The sequence below is a fragment of the Lepisma saccharinum genome, chromosome 8 (genome assembly GCF_977018435.1).
Source record: "Lepisma saccharinum chromosome 8, izLepSacc3.1, whole genome shotgun sequence".
NCBI classification, from domain to species: Eukaryota; Metazoa; Arthropoda; class Insecta; order Zygentoma; family Lepismatidae; genus Lepisma; species Lepisma saccharinum.
Window position 1 is genome coordinate 42,291,909 of NC_139236.1, and position 27,192 is coordinate 42,319,100.

Below are 27,192 nucleotides of genomic sequence, written 5' to 3' on the forward strand. Positions count from 1 at the left end.
CTTTGACCTTCAACGACAAGATTTTGCTGGCCAATCAGGCCTCAATTAAAAAATGAAACCACGGCTCTCACAGAAAAGTGTTGCACTTATGCACTATCCTATAGGCCTATATCCTATAGGCATTATCTTATCATCACTAGACGTGGTGAAATTTGAGATGGGAAACAAGCAGAAATTTAAGCTGCACTTCTCGCTTTATCAACATGCCAGCTTCCATTCACAAGATACTTGTCCACGGTCTAGCAATTATTGTGGCTGCTCAAGATGCCAGAAAGAAAGAAATATTATCCGTAACACTATACTCGGACCAACTCTCAGGGGGAAAAAAAGATGATGCATGTAATCTCTAGACTCCTTAAATCGAGTCATCTCCACAGAGCAGTCTGATATAGATACTTCAAAACAATGTATTCAACTTCCTTAAACGTCTCCTCCAGTCACTGGCTGATGTTGAAACCGATCGAGATGGAAATTGTAAATACATTGAACAATGCATAAGTCGTGGTTTACTGTATTGTGGGTGCAATTGGCATTAAAATATCATAATACTGTCCAATATTGTGTTCCTTCCCTAAAATGATAGAATACGTGAAAAAAAATCTGCATCCTGAGGTCATATACCAAAAAATGAATTTTGACCTGGTTTTCCATGCATCTGGACCACTGTGAAATGGGAAGAACGGAGTGGTTCAGTATAAGTAATGGACTAAAACAGGGAAATGCTCTTTCCCCACTGCTCTTCATAATTACAATGGATGCAATTAACGAAGATGTGGAGAAGAAGATAGGAGAGGAAGAGATGAAGGCCCTGTTATTCGCTGATGACTTAGTATTGGGAAACAGGGAAGAAGTACAGACAAAACTTGATAGTTGGAATGAGGAAATCAGAAGAGCAGGAATGAAATTCAGTGCAGAAAAAGTGAAGTGCTAATAACAAGAAACAGCCAGAAATGAACCAAGAATAAAGATGGACACAGAAGAGTTGAGGGTAGGAGATAGCTTAAAATATCTAGGAAGCATAATTGAGAGAAGTGGAAGAATAGATGAGGAGGTAAACAGAAGAGGACAAATGAGTGGTGGACTATATCAAAGTGTTCGAAGATTAATATGGAACAGGGATATACCTATAAAATGCAAGAAGGTAATATATAACACATACTATGTGGCAATAATTACGTACAGAGCAGCCTTGGACAATAACAGAGAGAGAGACAAAAGAAAGATGCAGGCAGTGGAGATGAAATATTTAGGGAGTATATTGGGGAAGACTAAAAGGGATAGAAAAAGGAATGATGAGGTCTACAGATAGTGGAGATGGTGAAGCTTCAGGACAGGATAGATCAGGCACAGATGAGATGGTTTGGCCACATGAAGAGGATGGATGCAGAAAGACTACCAGTAAGAGCTTACAATGCACAAGGAGTGGGCGTAAGGCCAAAGGGAAGACTAAAATGTCTGTGGAAAGAGCAGATAGCAGAGAGTTTTAGAAGAGGGCAAGATTGGAGAACGTGGTAAGTGGGGAGTGGTGGAAGACCAGGAAAAAATGGAAAGGCAGACTTCTATGGCGACCCAGCCAGAGACAGGAAACTGCGAAGGATGATGATGAATCAAGCTATTTTAATATTCTGATATGCACGACTTCAGAAATATTTCTCTAACGTTTTTCTGTTGGATCAATCTTGTAATTTCAAACAAGTATCAGATCAGCCAAAGTTGGCAAAAGAACACTACTGAAGTCACTTTTTTTTTCAAATCCAGGTTCAAATCCTGGTTGAGCCTACACTTTTACTGAAATTGATATGAAGTATATGCCCTGTGTGTGCTGTGGTGTCTCCAGGATTTTCGAAAGGAGGGGGTTAGGTATACATTTTTTAGTAAGCAGCCCTCATTTTGCCATAGTTTTCTGCATTTGATGATTTTTTAGAAATACTGGGCCAAAGGGGGGAGGGGTTATAACCCCCACCAACCTCCCCCCACTGTGTGTGTGCCGATCATAAGGTAACCTCCAAAATATTTAGGACATGTTTGCCCGATCATAAGGTAATCCCAAAAATATTTAGGACATCATACAATTACACTACAAGAATTTCTATTACCAGTTACTATATTACCTTGCAAACATATGACACCAGTAGAGGAACACATTTTTGGTACATAAAAAGCAAAACTTCAGTACAAAAACTGAGTCAATTTCGGGTTCAATAGTAAATAAAATAAAATTTTGTTGTTATAGCAGGGAAAATTCTGATCAAAAGCAGTATATAGAATTACATTTTGGTTTTAAAATTGTGAATATAATCCTAAATTTGATTTAAAAATTGCACTTATTACACAAAATAAACATATCACTTCTAATAACACATTTATGTAGTTACCAGAGTATTAAGTTTATTGCTGTATAAAGGGATCCATTTTTGCTTCTCAAATATTTACAGCAGAATTAATCAAATTTTCCATGAATTGCATAACTTGCAGGATAATTCAAACTTCAGCAAGTGTTGCATCAGTAAATTAACTAAATTTCATGTTTAACCTTTTGAGTCCCAAGGCCATTTTCACATGTAAGCCTCTCTGTCCCGAGCCGATTTTGAGCAAAATGCAGAGTTTCAATTAAATGAGTGTAGATCGAAGACTAATTGCCCTAGAGAGATGAGTGATATACCGTTGTAAGCAGAATGAATCACAGATTCAGAAGATATATAATTTATGCACATTCGGCGTATATATGGAGTGGGAAAGGGGGGAAATCCTCTGAAAATACTTTTTTAAAAAATGGGGTTTCTCCCCCCCCCGCCCCCCCTGAAAAAAGGATATGAAAAGTTCAAAATGCACATAGAAATTATCACTGACATGTAAGGAACACAAAAATATTTGCATTTTTATCATATGACCAATGTAACTTGAGTTGTAACCCCAAAAGGAATGGTCGGCACGCCACTGATTCAAGCTTCAAAATGCAGCAGTACCTTGAAATGACTTTAGCTCAGAGACTATTTGCCCTGGAGATATAAACGATATACCGATGAACGCAGAATGAATCACAGATTCATAAGATTTATAATTTATGCACATTCTGCGTATAAATGGAGGGGGAAAGGGGGGAAATCCCCTGAAAATACTTTCTTTTTAAAAAAATGGGGTTTCTCCCCCCGCCCCCCTGAAAAAAAGGATATGAAAAGTTCAAAATGCACATAGAAATTATCGCTGACATGTAAGGAACACAAAAATATTTGCATTATTATCATATGACCAATGTAACTTGAGTTGTACCCCCAAAAGGAATGGTCGGCATGCCACTGATTCAAGCTTCAAAATGCAGAGTTACATTGAAATGACTATAGCTCAAAAACTAAATGCCCTAGAGACATGAAAGATATACCGTTGTACGCAGAATGAATCACAGATTCAGAAGATTTATAATTTATGCACATTCGGCATATATATGGAGGGGGAAAGGGGGGAAATCCCCTGAAAATACTTTTTTTTTTAAAATGGGGCCCACCGAAAGGGAAAGGGGGGAAATCCCCTCAAAAAGACTTTTCTTAAAAAAAATGGTGTTTCCCCCGCCCCCCTGAAAAAAAGTCAAAATGCAAAATTTATGCAAATTTGGCATATATATGGGGGGAAGGGAGAAAAACCCCAAAAATTATTTTAAAAAATTGTCACTTCACCCAAAAAATGTCCTCGCACTTGGGCACAAAACGACACCTACGCACAACATTCACGGACGAAAAGCTAGAACGTAATGAAAAATGAGCACCAATTCTTGCAGCTTCTTGAAATTCTATTTTTAGACAATGCAGGGTAACCCCTGTTGCAACTTGTGGACACTTGTGCTAAAAAAACAAAAGTTTCCTTCAGCACGCTTCGAAATTCCATTCTCACAAAGCAGATTCAACAACCAGTCTTCCCCTCCCCTTCCCCCCACCCCCTGCTTGCACCCTCATGGAAAACTTTCATTTTGACATCGGATACTGATAAACAAGCTTCCTTCGAATGCACTTAACAGGAGGGAGTGAAAAGCATTGCTTTAGAACAACAAAGCCGGTCTTCCTTTGTCAGCAAATATTTGACCTTGAAAAGAGATGCAAAAGAGAAGTCCCTTTTCCCACCTTTCCACCTCCATTTTCATGAAGACAAAAAAACATTTCTGATAAATACATGTGTTAGGAACAATATAAAAAAAAATCGAAATTCTAGCCAAAAATAGAAAAGTTATAACCTAAAAACTACGACCTTGACACAGCGTCTCGATCGAGATGCTTGGGACCGTGAGGGTTACATTTGGGTATCTCGATCGAGATGCTTGGGACACAAAAGGTTAAGAGTATTTTGCATTTTGCAGTTCATTTTGTGACAAAACAGGGTATGAAAATGCACCTCACACCTTTTAGAAACATGAAAAATTGACATTATAATGTATTATTTCACATTTTGAGTTTTTGTCCAAAAAAAAATATGCATGCTTCTAGGCACCAGATATGCCATGTGTAAACTTGGTGATTATACAAATTCCGTACAAAAGCTAATGCATACAGAATAGCACACACTGTATGTTACAAGTTAACAGTTGAAATAAATAGCTAGATTGAACTGCAGCCATTTCACAGCTAACTACACAGGAACTTTGGCAGTACAAACGTCTCCTAACACCAGCCTTTGATGAAAACTAGCAATTATCCTTACCTTGGAGGGCGAATACTGGCAAGGAAGACTTTCTTCACCACACTGTCACCAGCTTTGATCATCAGTGCATCAGCGTTCACCACTTCAGTCACAGTTCCCGTGAACTCCTTCTCTTTCCCAGTTATCTGTAAAATAGAGATGTTATACAAGCATGTAATCAATGTTAGTTATATGCTGACACTATAGCAATTTCTGAACTCAACACTGTATTATTCAAAATGTATGACTGCAGGATGCCCAGTCTACTAACAAGAAACAATTCAATTTTCAAGAAAAACATTTCCAGTTTTAATGCTATATATTTTGAATAGTGTTGGCAATGTATTCTCCTAGTTTTTTTTAATCAAATTCTTGCAAATGTACTTTCGAAGTGATTATCAAAGTGACTGTGTGCAGAGTTTGTTGATTCAAAATTATATTACGCCAGTCCCCTTTAACTGAATTTCCGGGTTAACCGAATCGCTAAAAAAAGCAGTTACTCATGCGTGACCATGTTTTACGCAGGAGCACCAACGAAGTACTTTTGTCTTTGTTTTGGTCTAACAGTTAGTTATCAAAAGTAAGTTGATTGTTACGATGTGTTGACTGTACTCACCCACTCCCCCATTCCAGTCTATTTTTAGCAAGCATACTGTGCTGTACCCCCAAGGACAACACACACCTGCCAGGTGAGATTTGTAATTCAGTTCGGTGCACCTGAAATCTTACTGTTAGTGAGCGTTATACTGTACGTAGTTTCGTGGTGTGGCGTTGTGTTCAGTGAGTGAATCTTTTTTGGTGATTATGGCAGATAAGAAAAAGAGAGTAGTTGTGACAATGAAAAAAAAAGCTGGAGGTAATTTATCGTATGGATAAGGGGTCGTCAGTGAAAAACATTCCACGCTGAGTGAAGATGACATTGTAGCCACATGTTCCAGTCACCAGGCAACTGAGCTCAGCTCTGATGACTATGATGATCAGTCCGTTGAAGAAAAGAAAGGACCAAATTGCACAGAAGCCACTAGAATGTTTTAAGACGACATGGTTTACACTGAACAACAAGACGAACCTTCCCCTGCTGAATTCCTTCTGATTAAACATCTTAAGAGATCGATCTGCTAAGAAGCTTTCATCTAATCTTAAGCAATATAAAACTTTTTTTTTTCACAAGCTAAATTAAACTTTAGTGTTTTAGTTGTACGGCTTTTTGAACCAGAGCCTTAGTTTTACTGTAATTCATGTTCTTGAGTTAAATGACTACGTATTATTGTAAGCTTTTTGTTTATGTCTACACACTGAAATATATATGTACTGTATATCAAAATACTATACATAATAAAATATACGTACTGTATATCAAAAAACCTTTATTCCAGTTGAACCAAATTTTTGTTCAACCTAAGCACCATCGGTCCCATAAAATTTGGTTGAACGGGACTGTAGTGTAATCAGAAAGTGACAAATAAAAAGTGATCTTCAAATAACAAGTTAATGTTTATATAATAACAATAATGAATTTTACGAATATTTTGAAATACTGAAAATTGAGAAGTAATATTGAAATATTTTTTTTCTAGAATAACAAAAAATCTGTTGCAGTGAAGATACTCTAGGATTGTAGTATAGGTGAGTACCTTTCTAAGAAAAATGCTTTTCATACACTTCTTGGAATGGTTTGATGTTTAATAATGTGTTTCTGCCAGTTTTGGCTAATTGCAAAAATGAGGATGAATGATAAAATGAAATAAATACATGAAGGGACAATCACAAACAGACAAGGACAGCACACAGCACAGGCCCCACAGTGGATTATACTGGTGATGGGTCCAGATGACAGAGCCTCACTAGTCTGCAAAATGCAGTCCAGGTTTCACTACGTGGAAGTGAGGTTGATATTTGGGTGGCTTGAGAAAGGGTCACCCTGTCACCTCTTCTTGGAAAGGACATATCTCAAAAATAAAAATAATAATTTTCGATTTCTTCAAAATTATACAGTGATCTTCCATCACTGTGGGTGACATTTTAGAAGATTGCATTGGCTATTCTGAAATGTTTACTTTTGTCTCAATTTTGACACGAGCTATTCTTTTCAAGATGACAATCAAAATTATACTGATTATTCGGGCTAGGATTTGCATGGCACAGCATATTTTTTTTGGTAAGGGTGATGATGTGTTCCCTAAATACATAGAAATTCATATTATGACTAAACTAATTAAGGTGCTTCTAAGGGCATATTTGGCCATTTCTATGTGATGGAGCATATTTTGATAGATTTTCGGTCATCTTCAGCATATTCTCGCTTTTTCAAGGAATATGCAGCCATTTTGGGAAGTGGATTCATTCTTACTCCCATGTACACTAAATTTGAATTTTTTGGTTAGAAGTTCTATAGTGGAACCACAAGCAAAACAACCTACGCAGACCTTCGACTCCTGTGCACTGTACTCCCGCGAGGAGGGGAGGGGGAGAGTGGACCATGCATTCTTATGACCAGAGTTGAATGGAAGAAGGGAAAGCTGCGTGGAGACTTTTCATCCAAGGTTTTTTTTTCCTGTGGTCGCTTTATAGTTTAGTTCCTGAAAAATGGTGGAAAACACTCCTTTTCTAATGGAATGAAATCAGAAAATTGACTTCGGCCCAAAATAACTCAGGGCAAATATTTGCTTATCGTTGAATTTTGCAAAATTATGAGAACTACCTTCCTCCCCTAATGCAATGTAGTGCACAAAATGGACTTTACCCTGAAACACCTGGATGCAAGCACTTTCAATTGTTTCGCCACAAGCAGATAGTTACTAGGAGAAAAAAATTCTCTCTATACTACAGAACTTGAGCCAAATGACAATGTTTACTTTAAATATGCTCCTCTTGTGTCAGCCGAAAGAAGCTTTTCTCAGCTCAGAGCTTTGCTGGCTGGCAATAGGCAATTATTTTTATTTGAAAATTTACAGACCATATTAATTGTGCATTGCAACTCAGGGCTCATAAATTGACCTAAAAAATACTATGTGAAAATATCTCAACCTATGTTTAATGTTGATGTTTGAAATAGTTCAGGTGTGAGGGTATATTTTTAAATATATGGTGCATATTTTTTCAAAATATTACATCATACGAGCATTTTTTTTATTTTGCACATTTTGGTGATTTTCAGGTCATCAAAATTCTAGCCCTACAGATTATATTTTGGTTTATTGCACAGGCCCTCTAGAGCTCTCCATATAGGAGTTTTGTGTAAAATTTAAATTTTCTTCACCTAATTGTTTTCTCTTTGGAGGAGGGAGTACCAAAATTAGCAAGAGCACAATTGAGAATATTGAAATTTTTCAATGCAGAACTTACCTGAGGACCAGATGGAACCCAATCTTTCCAGATGCGAACTTTCTTCTCCTTGGCAAATTTTTCTGCTGACCTCAACTTCTCTGAACCTCCAGTGACAAATGCCATCGACCAATCCACGCACTTTGCAAAACCCTCCTTCAGTAGGGCTTCTGCAATGTTCCCTTTCTGGAAATTAAAAAAGGGGAGACTTGTTAATTACATTTATTTACTCTTTTACCTGATAGTTCAAATCTAATTACATCTATCCAAATTTCATTAATAGAGAAGACTTATTTCATACATGCTGCTTTCATAGTTTGAAACCTAATCCAGTAATTACAAGGGCCCAGTGCCTTCACAGATTGATGGCATCTCAGATGGGTAGTGTGTTTGGATTACAACTAACTGGAGGAAAATCAGTATTTCATCACTTGGTGACACTGAAGGCTGCAAACGTTCTGATTGTATTCTGTGCTTGACTATGCTGTTATTGCTGTTTTGTTCCAGTCTTTCCCTTCCTCTTGCACTCTCCGTACACTACCTGCTTTCCATACACAAATTGGCCTTTTTTTCCTACTCTTTGTGCAATGTACAGTGAAACCTCGATTGTACGTTTTTCAGGGGACCGAGCTGGAAAATCTTAAAATGAGGGAAAATGTAAAATCGAGGAAAATTTTATGACATTTTGCTGTGTTGGGACCATCAAGATTGAATGTATAATGCAGGAAAATGTAAAATCTGGGAACATAAAATCGGGGTTACACTGTCACTTGACAAGTCTTTCTGACAACATCCTCAATGCTACTTCTCTCTCTTTCATTGCCCTTCTCATCTCCATACATAATTATAGCTACTAGCATGTGTTACATAATTATCTTCATGCATTTAAATATACTATGAAAGAATCCACATCTCAGATGGCCCCTTTCTGTTTATCTTGCATATTCATCAGTTTCCTTCAATTATGTTTACCAGATATTTGATACTGTCCACTCCCCGAAAAGTCTTCTTTATTCTTGGTACAATTCTTGTAGAAACTAGCTGATACTATTGCATCAGAAGAGGGTTGGAACTGTGATATTTTTCTAGAATTCTGGTATTTTGCAGGATCCACAAAAATGCCACGCAACACTTACGCAATGTCTAATTATCCTGCACATTATGAAATATATAAATGGATAATTAATAACTATTATTATATTAATTATAATTCATAATGATTAATTATGCAATTATCTACTTATATTGTACCAGTATTGTGTGAAAAACTGCATTTTGTGAATACATAACAGGTATTTTAAAATCTTGCAATTCTTGAAACAAAACTCTGGTAAATTGATGCATATAATTGGCGTAGAATGTTTGTATACTAATATTAATATTTTGAACAAACTTAATTGTTACAATTTCCAAGCAATGATATCTGGTAAGGGTACGCATATGGGTAAAATGTATCGGCTTAGCCTTTACTCCTTGTTATCAACACTTACACCTCCTTTCGGTGCTGAATTTCATTCATATTCTTAAATTGTTCTACCATAATTCCATGTATCAAGTTGTTTCTGTACTCCTCCTTCATTATTTCTGCTTATCAGCAAACAGTAGTGGCTTATCTCTTCTTCTATCTTCAACTCCATCTCAGTGTTCATTACATGTGAAGTGATTATGAAGAGCAGTGGGGCAGTACGCTTCCCTACCTTAGTCCATGACTCATATTAATACTAAAAGGAAAATTCCAACAATATAACATGTTTATCCTGCTTCAACTAGTTTATCTGTCTTCAGCAAATTGCCAAGGAAGACTAACTCATTCTTGTCTTCACTTACCATTTTTATGTGACAATGGTGAACCTGAGAAGTAGGGATGGGATGAGCCAATATGAAATTCTGGCCAACACCAATAAGTAGCAACATAAAATTTGCTGCTACCAATAACCGATATGAAATTCCAAATGGTCCTTCAAGAACCTGAATGGTTCATTAACCTCCCTGATTAATGTACTAGGGGTGATCATTTAAAAAAGTAACAAATGCCATAAATTCCAGTGAAGTTTTAGTAGTCAGCTAAAATGTGTGTACTGAAATCACGTTTAGACACGTAGGAAGTAGCTGTGCAGTGACTGTTCAAAATGTCCATGCATTTGAAAAAGTGGAAGTGAGGGTTGCGATTTTTGTTGGCCAAAAATGTTTCAGCTGGCTAGATTCATAGAAAACTGGTGCCATGTCTTTGAAGCAACACAGTAAAATTATAAAAAGTTGAAAGTGATCCCATCAGCCAGAAAACGATCTGGATACAGTTTTCTGGGATGCATCTGGTATCTTGTTGGTGGAATACTTTGAACATTGACACACTGTTAATGCCAGACTTTCTATATAGTGGAGTGATCAATCTTTATAATGCAACTCCGTATACTGAACATCAACCCGTTGCTTGTTTTGTGAAGGTTTCCCTGGAAAAATCTTGGGACACTCACGTACAGTCTGTATTTGGCACCAAATGATTCCAATCTTTTCCTTGCTCTAAAGAAACGAGTGTATGGACACAATTTTCACAGCAATGAATATGTGAAAACCGCTGCTTCCAGATGGTACCGAAATCTTTACGTAAATTTTTGCTCGAGAGGAAGGAACATCATAATACCCTATTGTGATAAGTGCTTCAACACGAACAGTGCATTAGTACCATGCGCCAACTTTCACCCCACACACACTCATTTCCACATAAACAGTACTTTGTCAATATGGTTTTTCAACCTTTTTTCAAGTTACCAGATAACTGCGATGCAAAAGAAGCTGCATATTTAGGCATTTAATTTTTAAAAAGTAAGGAATTATATCCCATAAAAAATATAAAATGGCAGAATATTGCATTACATTAAAAGATATTTATAGATACATCAGATTGGTAAAATTATTGTTAATTTTAGCGATAAACTGATATGCCTGCATCGGCCAATACTGATAGATTATCGATTAATCTGTCCCATTCCTACTGAGAAGTTACAATTATTGATAGGTTTTTTTTAGCTACTCTCTTATTTTGTAAATTAAGTGTTTCTTATAAACTAGTTACAAATTTTGTATTCCCATCGTTATACAATTTAATGGATATGCCCAATTAATTTTGAAGACACACTGTCTTCATTCACTAAGGGTACGGCGTCTGGACAACGTAGGAATACAAAATTTGATGTGAGTAATTCTAAACAGCATTTACCGCATTTATCATGAATAGTTACCCCAAGTTAATATGTTTTATAATAAATTGGTAGGTATTCAAAGCAACTAAGACAGTGAAGTTTACTTACTGGGTGTATTATGCTTCCCACAAAGTTGACATTGTTCACAGACTCCAAGACGATTTCCACATCCTGCTGTAGCAGTCGAGTCTCCACAAAGAATTTGGCTTCATCAGCGAAAGGCTCACCCTTATCAGGTTTCCCCTCACTGTTCAGTTTGAATCCAGGACACTTGAGAAAATGAAAGGGTGAAATTTAAGACAATCAAAATAAAATTTTAAAAAAAGAAATCAGTTTAAATATGGAAATTATGCAAAATTTAAAATTTTCATTAATTTTAAAATAGTATTGTGAGAAAATGGATTGTGTGATTGACATGAACTTAAGAATATTTTCAAATTAAATTTTCAGATTGGTATGTATAGTCCAAGAAAACATTATGTATTAACTATTAATATCTACAAATATTCTAAAAAAATAGATTGCTATAATATTCAAGTATAAGTTTTAATTTATAACTATGCCATACCAATGTATGTAGTTTTTTTTGCTTTTTTAATTATTCACAATTAACTTTCTAGACAATCAGAATAACAAAACAGTTACAATTTAATTAAAAAATAAGCTTTACATATCATTTTTATAGTGTGTCCACATTGTGCACATTTATAAGGATACCAATAAGCAAGAATTGCTGAGCAAATTCGAACTAAAATAATTGTTCAGAACACTGTTCAACATATTTACATAGGTACTTTACATCCTCATTTATAATTAAGAAAAAAGACAAAAAAGCATTTATCATTTTTGAAACTTGGGAATTTTATGGGAATCTAGCAAATTAGTTAACTTATAAGCTACAAAGTTACAAAATGCATTATAAGATGCACTTGTAAGCTCAAACAAGAAGCACCTACATGGACTTAACTGGCTCAATAAAGAACTTTCTTCAATTCCAACTACATACTAACCCTCCAATTCTTAAAGAAAACAGTGAGTGAGTACCTCCCTCGTCTCCTTGAAAGATTTAACACAAAATTTGAAATTACTTACTCACTGCTAGAACTCGTTAATCCCTGTACACTTCACAACTTATGAAAAAATCATGTACAGTAACCACTACGGAATTCTCATTCAACCGCCATTGCCTGGCATAAATAGATCAAACAAGCACAAACACAGGCCATTCCATGTGAAATCAATCAATGAAGAGGCACTTTTCAACCTCGCGTATTTTGATTCATTTGAAATTTGGCCTACTGAAAGGGCCACCTGAGGTAGGAAAATGTGTAAAGTTGCAGATCCATATCTTTTCTATTTCCGAAATTACAAAATGTGCAAAGTTGCAGATCCATCTCTTTTCTATTTCTGAAATTACAGTGTTGCAAACTGAGATTTTGACCACTTTTTTCGAACATCTTGTTAACTTTAAATTACAATATTTCGGCAATCCAGGCACCTATAGAAGTGATTCAGACAGCGTTGGAAAGGTCTTGAAAGCCTCTTCCACAAGATATATAGCATGCCTAATTGCCTATGTCAGGGTAAAAGGACGATTGAAGGTGGTGAAAAGAAAACTTTGGTAGCCATTTTTCCAAAAACTGGTCCTATTTTTTTCCAAAAAAATATGTCATACACACAATATTATGCAATAAGTGTACAAAATTTAAAAATGGGACATCAATGGAATCTGGAGTTATGTAAGATTTAGGTTAGGTTAAGGTAGAATAGGTTAGGTAATTCATGACAACATAATTTGATAGACAAATTTCTATAATTCAAAACTAAAAGTCTAACAGAAATTAAATACAATTTTGTTTGAATTAATGTACATGAATCTGATGTTTAAATTTCCAGTTATTACAAATACAGGGTAATTCAAAAGTCTGGTCCAATAGGTAACTCCGTTATTAATGCACATAGCGAGAGAAAAAAAAAAAAGAGGGGAAAGTTGTTGGAAATAGGTGAATTTCAATCTCAAGTGCTTGAATTTTTAACGAATCATGCACCATTAAGGCTCTACACTGGTACGAGCCTCATTGATAGTCGAAAATACCACATGATTGGCCCAGAATATTGTATGGCATGTAAATTAAGAATTGATGACGATAATTACAGGCAAAGTAAATAAGTATAAAAATGTAAATGTGTGACCCGTTCAGTGGCACACTGTGAAGTACTTACAGATTGCAGCCTGATTATCATTTATACGTTTCTAGCCTTTTATAGTGGTCTGGAGAAAAGAGAGGTCTGCATGTCACATGTACTTGTTTATTTTGCCTGTAATGTTGATTTCACATGGAATGACCCACAATATTTTTTACCAAGGTAGGAAAGCATCCACTCACGAGCAATTTTTCATTGTGACTTTTCCATATTTCATAGTCAATATTCTCTTTAATATCACTCATTTTATCCACTGTACAAAGCAAGTCTGGAAAGTAAATATTAGGGATGGGTCGATATCAAATTTTGGCTGATACCGATAACCGATATTCTACCGATCCGATATAACATTCCACTTGGTCCTTGAAGAACCTGAATGGTTCATTGACCTCCTTAATAAATGTTTTTTTAATAATGTTTCTAAAAAGCATATGGTACCAATGCGGTCACTGTTGTTTGATTCATGCACGTGGTGGTAAACACATGTTTTCAACTTATCACAATGAGAGTCCAAAAACTGATTTTCTTCCTCACTTCAGTTGAGCACTGACCCTTCCCCTTTTGTTTTGTGCACATTTGTGAACATCTTGGGCACCCAGCACATGAATAATTTTCTGTACCCAAACTGCTGTAACAGCCTCACGAATCATGGTCTTAATCACTTCGGAAAAATTTACTTGTTACCAAATACTGGTTTGTACAAATTTCTTCTTCGTTTTTATGAAGGAAGTTATCAGGGATCAAAGATGACAGACTGGCCATTACTTCATCATGAACATCAGTCATGCCTCCCCAAGAATTCCAACAGCACTTTGTCATATTTTGTAGATTCATAGTGTTCCCATATACAGCAACAATATGTCTGATTTTCTGCTGGATGATCACCTTTTGCACTCATAAACTTTACAATGGAATGTACCTTCCATTCGGCATCGGTGCTGCAATTTTAAATAAATGTTACTCGAAAAAAGCTCAGTGTAGCACTATTGAGCAGGAAGCATAAGAATCAGTGTAGCCACAAACACAATTCCCCCTTCGGCCTACATGCAATGCATCTTTCTTTCCAGATATACCTTGTACTGCCTAAAATTATGTATGCACTCAAAAAAGCAATGTAATGAAGTAATACACAAAATAATCATCAAGATTTTCTGCATCTGCTCTTTTTCCTTTTTTTTTTTTATCTAATAAAGGCAATTTGTTATTTTTTATTACAATTGCAATGATGATACACGAGTATATTTTATTGCCAAAACTTACCCTTATGCCAGAAATCATGAGTGTTATATGGTAGAAGTCTGGAAGCAAAAAGGCACGGACAGTAGATCCGTCACGTACATGCTCTATAACAGCTTTGACGGGTTTCCCTTGGAAGCTGTCCACAAAGTTTCGAGGATTCTCAATATTCCACTTAATCTCCCTTACATGTTCCTGTGCGTAGAAAAAAAAAAAACAACATGAAAACAATCACGTCACAATACTTTACATATACATGTAAAGTTTTATTTGCAAAGAAACTAATAACAGTTTAAAATGCCAATGGCAATATGGAGACTACAAAGTAAAGCATCATAATGTCAAGTAACTACATATTAATACACTTTATGTCCACAAATACAGGGTGGCTCAAAAGAATGGGAAATTTTGGAATAAAGAGATAACATCCAACAGATGCCCAGCCACCTTTTCTGAGGAGACATTCTTGCAGTCTGTGAGAGACACTGTACATGACGAGATGTAACATTGCAAAACGAATCCTGGCAATTTCCTCTCGTATTCACCTTAAGTTCTTCTGTCGTAGCAGGTAGAGTATGGTAAACCTTGTTATTAAGATGACTCTAGAAGAAATAACATGCTGTGAGGTTAGGCGTTCCTTGAAATATGCTTTGACCGCAAAGGAAAACTACACACCACTCCACTGCTCCATGATTACTTAATGGCAAGATATTGTGAGCAGCGTTGTATATGCCATTCAGTGCTACCAACCTCCCAGGGTTGGCAGGACACAATTCAAATTTTCCCATTCTTTTGAGTCACCCTTTACAAAAATGTTACTAGCTTCTAAACACACAAAAGAGAGAAAGAGAAAATATTAAAAACTTTATAGATGTACTGTTGACAGGCAATGGGATTATAACCTAGGGGTGTGTCTGCAATTTCAACAAGAGAAATGTGACTTTTCTCTTAATGTAATTAAATCACAAGAATAATGAAATGTCTCCAGATAAATATTTTATATTTCTTTAACCATTAGATATGCAGGCTATTTTTCTGTGGTATTTAAAGCTCATATATCAATACAAACATGAATCTCTGGAGCAATAACTGATTCACAGCATGTTCGCAAAGTCAACATTAGAATTCAATCTTGCAACGAACACTCCTGCACAAATAAGGTGGGCATTTAAAAGTTCCCTCTCCAGAAAATTTACTATAACCTAGTACTCACTTGACTTCCTGATGCAGCCCATTTCCCCTTTCCAGCAGTCTTTGCAGCATCCTCTAACTCAATAAGATGTGCATGCTCAGATCCAGCTCGAATGCTTTCACGACGAACAGTCACCAAGCCTTCAGATACAAGGGTGTCTGTCACATTCTCAGGAGTTCCATCTGCAAACAAAAAACACAAACTAGTGGAATCTCATATTTGTAACTAAGAAATATTACCTACATTGAATAATTTATTGTTTCAAACTGTAAATCAAAGTTCTAATGAAGGCAGTGATCCAATTTGTTGCATGATTTTTACATGTTACATGGGTGGAAGACTGAAGCAGTTCTTGAGATTGGAATGTTTCATTAGTAATTCACATGGATTTTTCTTTTTTAAAATGCACCTTATACTAGGGTGACCAGACACATACATTAAAAAAAGAGGACAGAGCATGGTGAAAAAGGAGGACAAAGTCATAAAAACGAGGACACCAAAAAAAACTGTGCCATTTTGCCATTACTCATAATATAATCATTGTAAAAAAAAAAAAAACTACCAACACTTTGCTCACACATGATTCTGATGATTTTTTTCAATAATTTCTTCTTACCTTTAAGCAACGAGAGCAATCTCCTAATCTACTAATTAACACATGACAATCATAGCTAAGAATATCTATACTTTGAAGCACAGAATTTTAATATTTTTCCAATTCTTGGATATTAGATATCCCCATAAGTGAAAGCAAATGTAAGAGTAATCTTCGCTTTAACTTATTTCCAAAACCGAATTTAAAGTTTAGGTAGTTTAGATTCGGTCAAGAAATATGATTTTAATACCACGAACATTTCTATCACTCTTTTAACAGCAGGAGAAAGTGACAGCGCTCTTGCAATTTACCTCATTTACGTTTCTTCCATCCTTTCAATTTCAATTTCAATTTTCCTTTATTAAAGGGCGAGGTTCAGCCTGCGGCTGTTCTACCACCTGGATATTTTCTTGCAAGATCATTGATGAATTTATACTTTCGCTTCGTTATTTTTCATAAAAGTAAACCTAGTAGTCAAAATTCTCATTACGCGTTTCTCTATCGACTATGTATGACTCTAAATTGAACTGGCCGACATCTGTGAAGGAGTGGTTAGCACACCGAGCCAGAATGCCAGAGGTCCCGGGTTAGAATCCCAGACTGGGCATGGGTGTTCCTTGTGAGTATCCTCTCATCAAAATCATCATATCATCACTCATCCTCATCTTCGCGATTAGCTAAAAATGGCAGAAAAGTGAATTAAAATAAACCATATGAATAAATCGAAAAGAACTGCTCAGACTAAATGTGTTTCGCAAGTCTCAGTATAACGACTTTGTCAGTATAATTCAAACTCAGTATCGGCACAATAGGTAGCTATGGTGCTATGTTGAAAAGGAAATTTAAATTTACATATACTGATAACTTTATAATTATTATATTGATAAAAATGAAAAAAAAAACAACTAGAAACAACAAAAATTACAATAGCATCAAATTATGCCTTTGTTTACAAGAACATTTATAAGATATCAATGCTATACATAAAAAAAATATATCTTTGTTATCTCCTTCCAGGATGAAGCAAGTCTTTGTATCTACAATTCTGAGCTTCAGTTTTGTAAATTCATCATCTGATCAAATCACCTCCAAATGTAGAACATATAAGTGTCACTCTATGCGACCTTCCTCCAAGCACTCATTTGAGGAACTGTAACATTTACAAGCCTGCCCGTTAAGGAAGATGAAAACAGATACTTATTCACTGCATCCAATTCAAAATGGCATCTATTATACATATCAGTGTCATTCCACAACTTTCGAATCTTTATAAGATTATATCATATTCAAAGTTCATTCGAGTCATAAAAGGCTTCTATATAACTTAAACATCCAAGTTATTATAACATTGTCCAGTTTAATGCTTTAAAAGCAACAATTATTGTACAAATATAACACCATTCCATATTGCTAAATCTGTACTTATCTTTTTTCCATCCTGAGATCCCTTTTAAAGTCCCAGACAACTAGTATTAGAGCAACTAGTTCACGCCAGATTTTTTAGTATGAGTTATCTTCAATTGTTTTTTTGTTTTATATTTTTGTCCATAAGTGCTTAACAGTTTGAATGTTTGTGTAGTAAATGTACATATTTGCTCTGTTACAGCTATTTTACTATGTATATCACAATATACTTATCTAATGATTACAATTACCATTTTTTGAATGTTGATACAAAATACCAAGTATGACATCATATTATACATTGAACAATTTTAAAGAGTTGACCTTTGTATATAAACCTTGATGCCAATGCAAATGTACATAATTTCAATAAATTTAATTATAAATTTGAATGTATCATATCTTTCTTGTCTGAAATAACACATATGATTTAAAATATTTGTTTTTTATTTTGTCAGTCAAAAATAACTGTTATGAATATGAATTCAACATATTGCACAATTTGATAATTTTGTCATTATATACAAATTGGCTTTTTAAACATCATATTTAATAAAATTAGTTTAAATAATAATTTCAGACATTTAATTGCATTATATGAATAAATTTTGAGTAATCATATGACTAAATTATTATAAATATTGCACAAATGTGAAACTTTGGACTTAGCCTAACCATTTTCAAATGTAGTTATGACAATGTATTATTTTTATTGTCATACTGGCGCTCAACAAGGGACGAACCCACAACAGATCTGAGCACTACTGAGACTTTTAACATATAATAATTAATATAATGCCCCTATATTTACAAACTGTTTACATGTTTAGCATTAAAATCAATTGAGTATAACTGAATATTTCTTTTCCAACAATACAACAAGAACTTGTTCATCTTGAACCAATACAGTGCAACTATGCATAATGAATTTTTAGTACATAATAATATTGAAAAATTGAAATTCAAGTTCGACATACCAAAAATTATTATCTAGTGAAGTACCACATGAACCATTTTTACATAAACAATGTACCTACATAACATTATTATTTATTATCAGCCCATGAAGCACCATTCAGAACTTCATTCTCAACCTGAGAGCATAATTTCTATATTAATCTTTATTTAGCCAAGAAATATATTAATAATAATTTTCTACATGTAGAGTAAGTTACCTCTGATCTAAATTTCCCATTAGGAATTGATCCATTCATCTAGCAACATCAGCTAACAAGACAAGAATGTAAGTCCCTGCATCGAAAAGCAAACATCCTCAGATTTACGGAGTGCTGAATATAAGATTTCTTACATTGCAAATGAATTCATGCAAGAAATGTATAAATTATGATGTGCGCACAAAAATTATAAATCATAAATAACAGTTGTACCTGAACTCACAGCGTCATAGCACGAATTTCCTATTCTGCCCTTTGTGAACACATTTTGGAACCATAATGCATTCTAGCATTTTAAAGGAACCAACTACTTGACTTAAGCTTGGATCAACACGTGAATCTCTTTGCTCCTTGTCAAGTTCATTCCTATTTGAGCCTACGATTCAACTCTTGGAATCTTTGTGCTCTAGTAAATATTTTTCAAGCCAAAGCTAAATCTTAGCATTCAAAATTATTATGCACATGCCATCACATTATATTATACATTTTTTGCACTCCAAAATACACATAACAAAGAATATTTGTTATATTGAATTTTTCCACCATTCAACACAACTAAGGATCAAGAAATATGAATGAGGACCAATGTCGGATCATGAAGATCAACTTAAGGCAAACTCTACAGAGGAATACTTCATACCTGAACTAATGTTTCAAACTCAAGGAAAGAAGCACGAAAAGTGAGAAAATTTTGACATTAACAGCAGACAATAGAAAAATTAAGCATAAAGTACTGTGACTCACAGTACCACCTTTAACCAACAGCCTAAGAGAAGAACTCAACCAACCAACTCTCATGGGTATGGTTGTGATATGAAGCAGTATCTTTTGTCCTTCAAAACAACAAAATAAACAACGTGTTAGCATAATCAATTTCATGCCAAAATTAATATATGAATAATTAAAAAAGTAAAGAACTGAGGTCTTATGTACCACCCTTGACACTCAGTCAATAAGAAACTCCCAACCAACCAACCCTTGTGGGTATGGTTGTGGAATGAAGAAGTATCTTTTGTCCTTCAAACCAACAAAATAAACAACATGTTCGCATAAGCAATTTCATAATGCTAAAATTAATATACAAAGAATGAAAAAGTAAAGAACTGAGGTCTTATATACCACCCTTGACACTCAGTCAATAAGAAACTCCCAACCAACCAACCCTTCACGCTTACTTAATCTTACATCTTCACTACAGAAATATCGGTTTCCTTTGAAGATCTGACAAGTATGTCATCTACCTTGCATCCTTGCAACAATCTCTTTATTAGCTCCTCATGTGACTTGTTGCAGTTTTGCAAAATTTCTAGCCATTTATACCTTTTGGCATTAGAACACTTCCACACTTTGATGTGTTCAATGGCCACTTGACTCACAGGATTACCAGTGTTGCATTCTAACAATGTAACTGTTGAATCATCATGATTCTCAACACACAAATAAGGTCCTTCAAACAAGAAGCAGTATTTCTTAATGGGATTATTTTCTAAATCTTTATGTCTGTTTCTAACAAACAACAAATCACCAACTAATATGGAAACTTTAGCTTGTTGTTTTTGGTTGATTTGGTTTGTTTTCTTACTTCTGGCCTCAAAACTTTTTAGATGTGCCATGTGAATTTTATTTTCCCATGACATTACTTCATCTTCAGTGATATTATTGAATATGCTCATGTTAGGTTCCATATTTAATCGCAGTTCTATAGGGGCATAACCTGTTTGAGATGAAATTGCATTATTTAAACAATGAAGGGCAACATTAACCTTTTCAGGCCATAGGGTATGACTATCCTGACACAAAACTCTCATTAAACGGTTAAGCTCTGCATGATATCTCTCAACCATATTGGAGGACGGATGATATGGAGGAGTGAACACTAACATGATGCCTAAGTGTTTCATTTTATCTGCAAACTGATGAGATCTGAATTGAGGTCCATTATCGGCAATCAATTTTTCAGGAATACCCAAATGGACAAAATAACAATTGATAAGCTTTTTGATGACTGTATTTGCATTACTGTTGACAATAGGATAAGCCAACAAGTACCGACTTGCAGCATCCAACACTGTCAACAAAAATCTCTCCCGCTTAGAACCCATGACGAATGGACCTTGCAAATCCACAAAAAGGACTTTTCCAGGTTTACTGGTCAGGTGTATTTTAACTAAATGTTTTGCAGGATGTTTATTGGGCTTTGACCTGACACAAGTATCGCAATCAGCAACATATTGTTTTATATCTTTAAACATGTTTTTCCATCGGAAATTTCTATATATTTGTGCCATTGTCCGAGATGCACCGAAATGACCACTCTCATCATGCAACTTGATGAGCATATTACCAATTAAGGAGGCAGGTAAGCATATCCTTAACTTTTCTGGTCTGTGAAAATCCCTGACACATAATATGTTCTCCCTGAGACAGTACTGTTTCCGCCAATTCCTACAGCGAGAATTATCAGTATCAACATCTCCAGAGAGATAGGAAATGATCTCATCCAATTCGATATCATTTCTCTGTGCATTCACAAGTTCCTTACAGTCACACAAAGGTTGCAGCATTAATTCCAACTCGGAGTAGTTGACATGATAATGCATGTCCAACTGCCAAGGAAAAGATCGACTTAGCAAATCCGCGATTACATTTTCCTTGCCTTTGCAATATTGAACATCAAATGAATACATCTGTAACTGGATGAACCAGCGAGTGAGGCGAGCATTCCACGTGTGGGCAGTTTCCAACCACGTGAGGGCTTTATGATCTGTAATAATGACAAAATGCCTCCCTTTTAGTATAGAAGCAAATTTGTCTATAGTATATAGGATCGCCAACACCTCCATTTCAGTAGATGTATAAGATTTCTCATAATCTTTTAACAATCTGCTGACAAATCCAAGAGGCTTGAACCCTCCTTCTATGATCTGGAAACAATAACCCGCTACTCCAATAATCGAAGCATCAGTTTGAACAAAGAAATTATGTTCAAAATCGGGAAATGCAAGCATTACTTGTTCAGCAATTTTTTCCTTCAAAAGCTGAAATGCTTCAGATGCCTCTTTATTCCAACACCATTTTTGTTTAGCTTTGAGAAGCTCATACATGGGTTGGGCAAACATTGCATAATTTTTTATGTATTTACTAATCCAATTTAAGGAACCTAATATTTTTTGCAATTGTTTAATTGAGCTAGGTTCCGGTAACTCTATTATAGACTTGACAAAAACTGGATCTTTATGATACCCTTCTGGGGTAATGATGTGACCCAAAAACTTTATCTCCCTGCAGCAAAATTTACATTTCTCTATTTTAAGGGTCATGCCTGCTTTCAGTAGACAATTAAATACACTTTCAACATGTGTCAGATGAGAATCAAAGTCTTTGGATCTTATAATGATATCATCCACATACACCACTACAAAATCCTTACAATCAGCCAAAACTCTATTCATTGAATCTACAAAGACAGCGGTGCCATTCACTGAACCAAATACAACACGTTTAAATTGATACAACACGCCTTCGAATGAAAATGCTGTATATTTTCTACTTTGTTCATCCAAAGCAATTTGCCAAAAGGCATTACCCAAATCTATAGATGAGAAATAATTACAACCTTGAAACTGTACTAATAACTCATCTATTTTTACGGGATGAATTTGCATCAACTTTACATGCTTATTTATCCCTTTTAGATCAACACACATTCTTATCCCTCCACCTGGCTTAGGTACAACCAATAGAGGGGATAAGTATTCGGAGTTGGACAATTCAATCACATCCCATTCCAACATGGTGTTGATCTGTTCTCTAACTTCATCCCGGTATGCAAATGGAATAGGATAGTTTCGACCTACCACGGGTTTGTCTGTATCCAGTTCCATTGTGTGCACATAATTTTTACATAAACCTGGTTTAATGGAAAACAATTTTTTATATTTATACAATATATTTAAAAATTTCTGTTTTTCAACTACCGACAACATCTCAGTTTGATCCAACTGACCAGAAATTTTTAATATTGTTTCATCACCCACCTTATTATCCTCAGAACTTGACACAAAAGAACATTCATAATAATGATCCACATCTACAGTATTTTCCAATGGAATGAAACGGGCAAGTACATCATATTTATCATTATCACATACAAGTGCCTTCTTAGAGAAATCTAAGGTACCTTGCAATGCATATAGAACATCTAAGCCCAAGATCATATCCACCTGCAGATTCTGAACCACTAAAAATTGTACCAACAAACTTTGCAAACCGATAACAATCATAAGCCTAGTTAAACCTAAAACTTTGTTCTTTTTAGAGCCTGTAAAATCCACTAGTCTAATGTTTTTAGTACTCAATAATCTTGGCCTACTGGCTGTAGAAGAGATATTTTTCCATACCTGATAGGAAAGCAAACTAATTTCTGCTCCACTATCACATAGAGCCAAATGTTTATGATCTAGTATAGTAACCCAAATTTTTGCAGTATTCGAACCATTAGGAACATTATTGATTGGTCTGTAATTTTCTTTCATGTAATTTTGATCTTCAGTTTCTAAGCCTTTTTCCCAATCCCCAACATTAACAACTGCTATGGCAGGGTTTATAGCATACCCTCTGTCACCTGCCTCAAGGCAAAGGGAATTGACTAGTTTTTTTGATTTTCAGGAACATGAGATCTTCCTTGATTTAAGTGTCCAATCTTGTTGCGCTCTTTGTCACCTATCTCAGTTGCATGAACTGACACTTCAGTCTTAAAAGTATTATGCACACTTTTGACAGGCAACTGCATATTTCGGATGACACTCATACTATATAAAAATTGCAACAACTTGCACATGCCCGCACGATTCCAATGAATCATATCCAGACGATTTTGTATACGAGGACCAATGTACTGTTCATACAGAGTTTCATTTATCTTGTCATCATCATCATCAAAGAAAAGAGGAGCAATATTTAGCACTTTGACCTTATCCTCATCTTGAAGAGATAACAGGTGAGAATTGTACCTTTGCCATCTGACCCATTCTGGATCCCCTCTAGAATGCATAACTTTCGGAATTGGTGGTAAGGTAAGTACAATTATATTCCTTGTTTTATTTTTCATGACCTGTATCAGTCTGTTAAAGCTTTGTTTGATATCATCATCATTTCTCCGTTTCAGTAGATCATTCGTGCCAATCATTAACATTACCTGGTCTGATAACTTATTATAAGATTCCATTCTTTGTCTTAGCTGATCTATTGTTTGACCTGAAACACATAATCCAATGTGCCGTGTACCATCCTTTTCCACCTTCACAGGTTCACCTAAGATATTTTGTGAAAGTCTAAGCATCATGCTATCTCCTACTAATTGATTATTGTCAAGTATAGGAGTTAGAATGTCTGTTTCCATTGTGTTTCTATTATAGGCAAATCTATTCTTATTTGGAGGCTTTAATACATTATTAGCACCCATGTTACCTCCCCCAACATGAGTCCTCGTCAGTTTTCCGCTTGGGAAACAACACCATTAGCTACTGTGGGAATCTTATCTGTTCCGCAATTGTAGCTCTTAACTCCAAGGTTTGTTTTGTCATAGTTCCTATGAAAATTAGTTCTTGCGTAATTTGATTTGCGAGAGTATGTATTCTCTTTATCTGCACTAGATGCTTGTTCCACAGCCACTTGAGCTACTTTAGCTTTAAAGTTTCGATTTTTCACACCATATTCTGAATTGCTCATCCTAAGTGGGATGTCTCTAAGCGATTCAAAATTCTCTATGGCTTGCAATGCTCTTTGCAATGTCTCAACATTATTTACCACAAAGTGCTCTCTGATCTTAAATGGCAAAAGCGTAGCCACTTGTGCAATCAAGTGTGCTTCCTCCGCATGAGGCTGGATGGATTTGAGCAATTTATAATTCTTGTTTACAAATTTCTGTAAGTTACCATGAGCAGCTCTAGAAAATTGAGTATTCAGTACCCTAGTCAATGTGACACTCTTCCACCTAGAATTCTCATAGTGAGACAGAAAGGCCTTTTTAAAATCATGGTAAGTATTGAAGGAAGATTTATTCTGAGTGTACCAACTTTTTGCACAGTCTTTGAGTAACTTAGGTATATATTGCATGTAATCCTTTTCCTTGATATTGTAAATATCCATCATTTCCTCAACTTTCTCCAAAAATTCCGATGGCATACTGTCCATCGAGATTCCATCAAACTGCGGAAACTTGCACAATTCTTGTGGCTTTATGAAAGATTGTCGGTGCGCTAAAGAGTTGTCATATTGAGTACTAGTCGCAAAAGTTGCACTTTGAGAAGGACCATTTACATCACTCTTATTTATGTACTTATTATGATGCAAACAAGAATCACCTTTTACATAATCTTGGCGATGACCAGATGGTGTAACTCTACGGTCATTGGTAGAATCAAATAACTTTTCTTCTGAGCCAGATGACTCTGTTTCAGTATTAGTGGCTTTATCACATACCTTAGATACATGCCTGCGCACTACATCCTCATCAACACAACTATCAGAACTATTCACTACTGTGGGAACTTTTGCACGTTTTCTCTTTGTAAGAGTTCTTCTGCCAGCTGATTCTAACCTACACTGACTAATGGGTGACAACACTTCTTTAACCAATGTTAAAACTTCTAGCTTTACACCCATTATTTTTTCCTGCAGAAACTGGTCCTGAGAGTGATCACTATTCTCTAATTTGCAATCACTTGCCACAAGTCCGTGCATGGTGTGAATAAGTTCATTTGGCATCTTCCCTGCTGAGCCATCCTCTTCATTATGAAGCACTTTGTACTGAAATTGATCAGAATTCATCACTTGGTTAGGTTGAATTTGTGGAGAAGAAGCACCATCACACACTGAAGGTTTAGGTAAACTTGAAAGAGAGGACAAAGTATTTGCTAAATGCTGTTTAGTTTCACACCATTCCTTTTGCATGTGTCTCATGTCAACATGCAGTCGCTCTGCCAAATCTGCATGTGCTTCTTGTACAGCACCAACCTGCTTACCCAAATTTTCCATCTTTTGTTCCACAACACAGGATACTGCAGAAATATCAGTATCCACTTTCATGGATAATGCTTTTATATGAGATTCCACTTTCTCTGTTCTTATTAAACACTCCTTCTTATATTGAGCAAGATCAATTCTAATTTCTTTTAATTGAACATCAGAAGTTTGCTGAAGAGTTGTCAGCCCAGATTTAAGCACCATCTGGCTAGCTTTCAGCTCTATCAATTGAGCATCAGTCTTTTCCTGATTAGCTTTGAGATCCTCCTGATTAGCTTTGAGATCCTCCTGATTAGCTTTGAGCTCTGTTTGGCCATCTTTGATAGCATTGAGAGCAGCCATAACATCTGCCAAGCAGAAATCACCCTTTGGATCTGACATATTTAAAGGTAAAAACACCTAACCTCAGAAACCAGAACAAGAAGCAAAACAATACAAAGATTATTATAAGCTTGAACCTTTTCAACTAATCACCTGACGTCTCATAATCTTAAATATATAACGACCTTGTCAGTATAATTCAAACTCAGTATCGGCACAATAGGTAGCTATGGTGCTATGTTGAAAAGGAAATTTAAATTTACATATACTGATAACTTTATAATTATTATATTGATAAAAATGAAAAAAAAACAACTAGAAACAACAAAAATTACAATAGCATCAAATTATGCCTTTGTTTACAAGAACATTTATAAGATATCAATGCTATACATAAAAAAAATATATCTTTGTTATCTCCTTCCAGGATGAAGCAAGTCTTTGTATCTACAATTCTGAGCTTCAGTTTTGTAAATTCATCATCTGATCAAATCACCTCCAAATGTAGAACATATAAGTGTCACTCTATGCGACCTTCCTCCAAGCACTCATTTGAGGAACTGTAACATTTACAAGCCTGCCCGTTAAGGAAGATGAAAACAGATACTTATTCACTGCATCCAATTCAAAATGGCATCTATTATACATATCAGTGTCATTCCACAACTTTCGAATCTTTATAAGATTATATCATATTCAAAGTTCATTCGAGTCATAAAAGGCTTCTATATAACTACATCCAAGTTATTATAACATTGTCCAGTTTAATGCTTTAAAAGCAACAATTATTGTACAAATATAACACCATTCCATATTGCTAAATCTGTACTTATCTTTTTTCCATCCTGA

At 35.4% G+C, this 27,192-nt stretch overlaps 1 protein-coding gene across 1 annotated transcript in view; it reads right to left on the reverse strand.

The window, feature by feature from the left end:
* The window catches only part of Tudor-SN (Staphylococcal nuclease domain-containing protein 1), a 128,671-nt gene that overhangs the window by 69,031 nt on the left and 32,448 nt on the right, over positions 1–27,192 (reverse strand). Inside the window, exons 4-8 of the mRNA XM_083126543.1 lie at positions 15,844–16,004; positions 14,655–14,825; positions 11,298–11,459; positions 8,011–8,175; positions 4,687–4,811 (exon numbers count right to left, since the gene is read on the reverse strand). Of these exons, the coding sequence (XP_082982669.1) occupies positions 4,687–4,811; positions 8,011–8,175; positions 11,298–11,459; positions 14,655–14,825; positions 15,844–16,004 (784 nt within the window). The remainder of the gene's footprint in view (positions 1–4,686; positions 4,812–8,010; positions 8,176–11,297; positions 11,460–14,654; positions 14,826–15,843; positions 16,005–27,192) is intronic.